General features: G+C 38.5%; 1 protein-coding gene across 1 annotated transcript; it reads right to left on the minus strand.

The window, feature by feature from the left end:
* LOC109825685 (transcription factor RAX3) lies at nucleotides 5,569-7,910 on the minus strand. The gene is made up of 3 exons (XM_020392554.1): nucleotides 7,679-7,910; nucleotides 7,450-7,579; nucleotides 5,569-6,134 (listed from the first exon to the last, which is right to left on the minus strand). Exons 1-3 carry the CDS (start codon nucleotides 7,812-7,814, stop codon nucleotides 5,672-5,674), a joined length of 729 nt encoding a protein of 242 aa, XP_020248143.1. The 5' UTR covers nucleotides 7,815-7,910; the 3' UTR covers nucleotides 5,569-5,671.

Below are 8,417 nucleotides of genomic sequence, written 5' to 3' on the forward strand. Positions count from 1 at the left end.
GGGGGGGTGGCGGGTCTGAGAGAGGCTAATAAGCCTCTCTCAGTAAATTCGGGCGCGGGCTGCCCAAAAATTTTGGGCGCCCGCGCCCGAAATTTTTTTCCCACCAAAACCATTTAGCGACGGAATATTCCGTCGGTAAAAAAACATTCAGAAATAGAATTTCCGTTGCTAAAAAGATTTTTACCGACGGAATATAATATTGTCGGTAATGTTTTAGCGACGGAATATTTCCGTCGCTAAAACAAGATTTTCCGTCGGCAAATGTCTTTTTTCCTACAGATATATAGCGACGGAATTTCCGTCGCTATATGTTATATTATAGTGACGGAAATTTCCGTCGCTATATGTTATATTATAGCGATGAAAATTTCCGTCGCTAAATGTCCGTAGCCAATACACCATTTTCTAGTAGTGAATGTCGGTATCAACTCACCAAACCGGCTGCATCATAAATAATTGCCTAGTATCCTCTTGCCCAAGGAATTAAGCATTCACGTAGTTCATCCAAATGGCCTCCAAAGGTCCTCAATCAAATAGAAAAGTTTGCAACTCTTCACTAATATCACTAACGAATCTGTAACTGATAGTGTTCCTAATGGCCCCAAACTGAAACAAATCAAACGCCTTCACCTAAGGTGAACCAATGGTCGTATCCAAAACATGTCCACCAGCTGCACTCGAATCCAAAACCATCTTACCATCTACATCCAAATCCAAATGATCTCCAAACTGTGTCACCTCAGCTAGAATCCCAAACGATGCAGTATGATCTGGAGTATGTGGAGTAATCTCCACCCAGTGTGTAGTAGCATCACCCTCCACCCGCTACGATATTCCAATGATCTGATCAACACTCTCCACCTGCCGAGAGTCAAATATGACATACCTACTCAAAACAAAATCAGAAGCTCCTAACTGATAATCAAACGAGCCTTTGAATCCCAAACGTGCAATCGAATCAAATCTCATATCCTCGATGTGACCAAATACTTGGCAACCAAATATCCGACGCAACTTAAAATCTGAAGCAGCTCCACCAGATCCAAAATCTCCACACACAGCAGTCAGCAACCTATGACCAAGATGACCAAAATATGTCAAAGCTCCAAAACCAAAATCAATGCTCGATAACCAACGTCGATCTCCCTCCAGTAATGAACGACCCATTAAAACTATCATCTCATCTTGTCACCCCAATGTCTTCATATCAATGAAGTCTCTCAAACTACCATGAACTTGATACAAATGTAAGAAAGAACCCCTACCAAAGCTAGAACGACGGGTTACCTTTCTTCCAATACACTTCTTCCAATTGTTGTTGTCTTCTACGACTTCACACCAACGAGACCTAATTTAACCCACCAATGCCTAGAACAATTCCCAACTGCGGAAACCAAATACCGATTACCTCCTAATGATGCCTCCTTGGAAGGCCCCCAAATGCCTGATTGAACACCACCTAAAAGACCCCTTGATCGATGGATAGAAGTGTCAAACTACACCTTGGTCTTCTTGCTCATACCAATGTGCTCAAAGGACTTCAATCTGTAGGTCAAAACACTCCTCAACAAACCATACACGGTAAAACCAATAAAATAACTCAGCCTCAACAAATACCACAGTCTAGCCAAATCCAAAGAAGTAGTCAGCTCTTTATCAAATACCGTGCTCCCAATCAAATAATACAAATTATTCCTCCTGACGCCCTTCATCACACTCATGGACAATAATGTGACCTTCAAACATGAATCGACCAAGGTCACCCTATAGCCTACTGCCTCCAAAACTCCAAGTGAAATGATGTTCTTCTTCAACTGAGAAACGAACCTCACTCCAACCAACTCTTGAATCACTCCATCACTCATCCTAATCCGAACAGTACTGATACTACCAATAGGATATTCGTGATCATTACCCATGAGCACAACCTCCCCTCTTTCTAACTCCTGAAAGCTGAACAACCAATCCCTCCTAGGACAAATATGGTAAAAAACACCCGAATCTAACATCCACTCTGTAGAGTCGGCAACACAAACTAATGGTAGTGCAAATAACGAGTAGCCCAAAGAATCTGAATCTGAATTATTATCACTAGTCTTGACAACATTCACCTCTGAAGCTTGAATAGTTTTTCCCTTATTCTTCTCGGCTCGATCAACCAACTTTGGGCATTCGACTTTCCAATGTCCATCCTCTTTACGAAAAACATATTGATTCCTACAAACTCCAAGATATGCCCCTCTAGACTACAGCCTCCTACCATGGTTTGGACTCTTTGCTCTTGCGACCAATGCCCCCGCTACCGGCTCAACTGAAGTCTCCTTGTCCTTCTTTCGAAGTTGATAATTCACAAGTGCAGCAGTGACCTCACTATAAGAAAGATATGCATTCCTATTAATAAGAGTAAGAACGAAGGTCTCATATTCCTCGTTAGGCAAGGAACTCAACAACAACGCCTTGTCCTCATCTTCAATCATCACATCTACATTCACCAAATCCGTAAGAAGCTGTGTGTAGTGGTTTATGTGATCACCAATGGAGGTTCTCTTCTTCAATTGGAAGAGATAAACCCTTCTCTTCAAATGCAAGCGGTTCTCTACACTCTTGGTCAAATACTTACCCTCTAGGATCTCCCAAATCTTCTTAGCCGAAATCTTATTAATCACATCATATTTTAAATCTTGAGTCAAACAAGATCTAATCACACCATACGCCGTTCTATTCATATTTTTCCAAACATTCTCCTAAATGTCGTCCAGTTTTCTATCCAACTCCAAAGTATCTTCTAAATTTTACGCATTGAGCGTATCCAAGACTTCACATCTCCAAAATTCAAAATTATTTGTGCCATTAAACTTTTTTTTTTGGTCAATGAAAGATTTTTATTCATAACCAAATATGAAATGTAATTACATCAATTGCTCAGAAAGAGACTGAGCTTACAAAATCTAGCAACAGAACATCACTAAGAGGAAATTCACATTTTCAGATTATCTAGCTAATGGATTGTTTAATATGGTGATCCAAACATCAGTTTTGATTTCTCTAACCAGCTGCGATGTGCTCCTGGACTTTTGTTGGAAGATTCTAACATTGCGCTCCCTCCAAATGTAATAGATAGTTGTTGTCAGAGCCAAATTTTTGAGAAGCGGTTTAAGTCCCTTACCTCGCTGTCTGACAATAAACAGCTCAATAACATGATGCAAATGACAGGTACGCCAGTTAAAATCCATCCAATCCATGATATTATTCCATACTTCACAAGAGTATACACACTCAAAGAACAAGTGGTTCCTGGATTCGCTGCAAGCTCCATCACAAAGACTGCACAGGTTTGAATTAATGACTCCTCTCCTATATAACCTGTCCTTTGTTAGAAGTCTGTCTTGACAAACTAACCAGGTAATGAATGAATGCTTAGGGATATTTAATCTTCCCCAAACAACTCTGGACCATTTCTCTTCATTTGCTGAATGTAAGAGTGAATTGTATATGGCCGAGATTCTGAGCTTTGAATTTTTGCAGCAGGAACTGATCAGCAACTTCAGAATGTTCTCACCACCACACAAATCTATAGCTTTATCCCTTGTTCTAATCAACTGTTTCCACATCCAGGAATCACTAGGCTTTGCAACCACCAGCCAAATATCTGAATTTTTTAAGTAATTTTCATGAATCCATTTAATCCATAGGGACTCCTTGTTGGTGTGTATGTTCCAGATACATTTGATGGCTGAAGCAATATTCCAATTGAGGGCAGAGAAAATCCCCAGACCCCCTTGATCCTTACTCCTGCACACCCTCTCCCACGAGACAAGAGAAGCTTTAAAAGTTTGATCAGAATTACCCCATAGGAACTTTCTGCAAAGTTCATCTATTCTCTTTAGAACTCTGACAGGCAGAATGAAATTTGAAGTCCAGAATATTTGAATCCCAAGTATAACACTTTTGATGATCTGAAGCCTACCAGCATAGGAAAGTTTTCGATGTCTTAACCAATTCTGAAACTGACCAGTTATCTTTGTAAATAATGGATTGCAGTCCAAAAAAAGATAATCTCTTAGATGTCAGAGGGACTCCAAGATACCTGATAGACAATGTACCAGATGAGAACCCCAGCAAGTTGTGAAGAGAATTTTTGGTATTTTCATCAACACCCCCATAGTATATAGAACTCTTTTCTGCATTTGCCTCCAAACCAGAAATGGCACTGAACTCCTTGAAACATTGATAGAGCTTTGATCTATCTTCATAGAGTGGATATTCAAACTTTGGACGGTCTTCACGCCGGAAGTACCCTCCACAACTCCTTTCCCGACCATCTTTCTCAAAGCACCAAAACAAATATGGAAAAAATGAAGAATAGATCGATCCAAAACTAAAAAAGATAGAATCTTTATCAAAAAGATACCACCTTTATCACCAAACGAAGTCCTAGGCGAGCCTCCAAAACGACCTACTCCTCCAAATAGCCAAAGCGTAGCCCGAGCTCTGATACCACTTGTTGAGCGCTGCAGAAGCCAAACAACTAAACCAACATGCTACACGAAATCAAATCAAACGAACGTCGAGAGAAGGCCAAACGAACCAAATCAATGCCACAAACACAAACAACCCATTTTAACATGGTTCGGCAAGTTGCTTACGTCCATGAGGCAAGAAGGGGATAGGGTTTTTCACTAATAGAGAAGAAGAATACAAACTAAGATTACAAATCACTCTAACTCACCAATTAATCTCACCAACAAATTTCTAATTCTCTTCAAACAAAACCCTAATCAATAGCTCAGAAAATATCTCTTTTCTGTGCTCCAAATATCCCTAATTTTCTTCTCAATTCTCTCTTCCAATTATTCCATATATATAGAAATCCTAAAATCATAAACATACTAGGAATTCTAAAATAAAAAACAAAACAGATTAGGAATCCTAATAACCTGTTACCAAAACAGATTTTGGAATCATGTTACCAAAACAGATTAGGAATCCCAATAACCTGTTACCAAAACAAATTAGGAAACATATTAGGAACCTGCTATCCAACAAGAATATAGATGGAGGTGGAGATGGGAGTTGGTGGAGATGGTAGTGGCAGTGGTGGAGGATGATGTGAAAATACTGGCAGAGAAGGTGACGATGGTGGAGGAAATGGAGGTGATGGAGGAGGAAGTCAGGAGGAGGGAGGAACGGAGGGGCAAGAAGATAATTCCCTACCCATGATTAATGTTAACTCAACTATGATTTAGGGTTTTGAACGGTATATCTAATAGGAGGACTAATATCAACACATTATGACAATCTAGAGGAATAATATCAAAATATAGAGATTTGGATGACTAAAATCAAGGTGCCTGTGATTTACGAGACTAGCATGTAAAAACCAATATTTTATTTCAGCATTAGACTTTTTGATGTGTAAACAAAATTATATCTTCTTTTCTATGTGATCTTCTTTTGCCTCATATCGCATACGTATCACGTAATATTAATGTGTTAATGTGTTACAGAGAAATTTCCTAATATCTGTTATATTGCAAAGAGACTCACTATAATTTCTTATGGCATAAATACACACAACGAAGAGAAAACGATCCGTTTAGACATCAGAGAACCTTTAACTCTTATAATATGGACGCCGATATATCCGCAATCAAACCTTTTTTTTTCTCCATTAAGTTCTACAGTGATCATCATGACTGGTACAGTACGCATCAGCACCAGCAACATTATTAGTACTAGTATTAATCAAGTTCTTGATTTCTTCATAGCTATGCTCTAACGGAGGAGCTTGCCCAAGTTCACCATACAGATAGCTTTCGAAGATAAGGTCAGAAGAGCTGCAGCTCCGCTCAACACGCCCAAAGCTCATCTGATCATACTGATTGTTGAGGAAACTAGAGATGAAGAGATCTTGAGAGGGTGTTGCTACTGTAGGCAAACAGCTACTGTCAAGGCCTGACAAGAGCTGAGGCTGTTGGTATTGACTCTGATGCTGTTGCTGATGATGATTTGCTGTTGCTGTTGATTTTCTTTGAGAATTAATCCCTAGTAGCTTCTTCTTCAGCTTTGTGTTCCAGTAGTTCTTGATGTCGTTGTCTGTTCTGCCTGGGAGTTGAGCAGCTATAATGGACCACCTGCGTTTGAAAGGGAGAGGCAGAAGCGAAGCATGCGTATATACACAAGTTATAAACAATGCTTTTGCAGTGAGGAAATAGTTTTTTTCCCCCTTCATGTCCCTTTACATGAAAACTACGGGGTTATACGTCATGAGGATTGAATGTTATAATTTTATACTATAATTAGCGGGTCTCGGCAGAGTCGAAACGTGGACTTGTGTTGTAATGACTCTTTTAAATACAATTTTAATGCATGGCTGATGGAACTTAAAATCTAGATTTTTAAAATTTCTTTTACTTCACCAAAACTCAAAACTTATAGTGAGAGTTGAGTGCTATAATTTTACCTCCCGTATTATTTAAAATAATCATATATCTATGAATTGTACTAATCACAATCATACATTAAATAATATATTCTTATGATCGAGTAAATGTTTCTCCACTATAGAGATGTCATGATACAAGAAGAAAAGTCATGACAACCTTCATTGATTTTGGTTTCTTTACTTTCACTTGAAAGCATGCAAGGGAGCTAGCTAACTACATCTTCTTTGGACATATTCTTTCCGTCCTTGCTTCTACACACAAGAACTAGCTCGGAGTGTATAAGATCTTATGGGTTAAGATGTTTCACCAAAAAGGGTAGCCTTTCTTTATTTTTCCTCGAGGATAAAAAAAAAGAAGAAGCTTACATATTGTATGGACAAATTTTTAAAAGAGACCCATTTGTGAATTTAATCCCAAAAAACGATCTTATTCAAACATAATTACAAAAACCGACCTGGTTTCAGCCTCAGCGCTGAAACCAGATCGGTTTTTAAAAAAAAATTCTGAAACTTCACGGGAGTTGAACTCCTGTGAAGTTTAGCAGATCTACTAAACTTCACGGGAGTTCAACTCCCGTGAAGTTTCATAGTTCAAATTTTTTTTTTTTTAGCAGATCTACTAAACTTCACGGGAGTTCAACTCCCGTGAAGTTTCATAGTTCAAATTTTTTTTTTTGAACTATGAAACTTCACGGGAGTTGAACTCCCGTGAAGTTTAGTAGATCTGCTAAACTTCACGGGAGTTCAACTCCCGTGAAGTTTCGGAAAAAAAATTTTAAAAACCGACCTGGTTTCAGCGCTGAGGCTGAAACCAGGTCGGTTTTTGTAAATATGTTTGAATGAGGTCGTTTTTTGGGAATAAAAATCTAAATGGGCCTCTTTTGAAAATTTGTCCTATATTGTATTCTATTTTTACCTGCTTCCAATAGTAGCAGGTAGCCTTTCTTCATTTTTCCTCAAGGATTAGAAAAAAGAAGCTTATATATTGTTATTCTATTTTTTACCTGCTTCCAATAGTAGCATAGAGGCTGCAGATAATCCTGTCCTCGTCATCAGAAAATTCTCCATGCTTGATGTCAGGCCTCAAGTAGTTTAGCCATCTAAGCCTGCAGCTCTTCCCACATCTCTTCAGCCCTAGTTCAATTCACACACAAAGAAAACTTAAAAACATAATTAGTATCACAGATTATCACACAAAATATATTAACAAGAAGATCAAAAGAAAGAAGTTACCAGCTTTATGAGGGAGAGTAATCCAATTGCCACCAATGCCATACCTCTCAATGAACTGCTTGAGCTTGGTGTCTTCCTCTGCAGACCAAGGTCCCCTCTTCACATTTGCCTTATCACAACAAGGAGCTCTTCCCATTTGTCTCTCTCTATTATAAATAATTTGTGATCTCCCTCTCTCTCTCAAAAATAAATCTTTTGCAATAATAGTTAAGGAGAAGTGATGAAAGAGAAAGAAAGATGTAAGTATATGACAACAAAATGAAAGGAGACGAGAGACAATAATATAAGTGTGTGTGAGAAAGAGAAAAGTCAAAGTATAGCTGTCTGGCTTCAATTAACAGTTCCTACTTCCTGGACTGTGCTCAATGGCCCAGTTCCAACCTCTCAGAGACTCAAATCACTTACCATCAATCATAAATAACACTATATACAGTCTTTTGTCATTTTAAACACTCATTTGTTAAATAGATATCAAGAGATATACAAGTGATAAAATCTACTTTACTAGTTACGTCAGAACATTTGAACCTCGTCATTTCTATCTTTTGACGGCTCATTTTGTTACTTGGTGTTTTCGTCAAAAGTTGCCTTCATCATTGATTTCATTAAACTTCAAACGTTACAAATGAATTCAAATAACAAAGAATTAAAAATTACAACTTTCTTGAAAATAAACACAAGATCCGTTTATCGTCTCTTGCTTGCGTGGGTCTTTAGCCTGTGACGGGGACGTCGATAT

This window comes from Asparagus officinalis, chromosome 10 (assembly GCF_001876935.1).
Source record: "Asparagus officinalis chromosome 10, Aspof.V1, whole genome shotgun sequence".
Classification (NCBI taxonomy): Eukaryota; Viridiplantae; Streptophyta; class Magnoliopsida; order Asparagales; family Asparagaceae; genus Asparagus; species Asparagus officinalis.

Bases quoted from the DNA above. Each gene is read 5' to 3' on its own strand.
- LOC109825685 (XM_020392554.1), bottom strand. From the start codon at position 7,814: ATGGGAAGAGCTCCTTGTTGTGATAAGGCAAATGTGAAGAGGGGACCT. The intron at 7,580-7,678 runs GTAACTTCTTTC...GAATTGAACTAG, and splicing joins TACTCTCCCTCATAAAGCTG to GGCTGAAGAGATGTGGGAAG. The intron at 6,135-7,449 runs GTAAAAAATAGA...TTTCAAACGCAG, and splicing joins TATGCTACTATTGGAAGCAG to GTGGTCCATTATAGCTGCTC.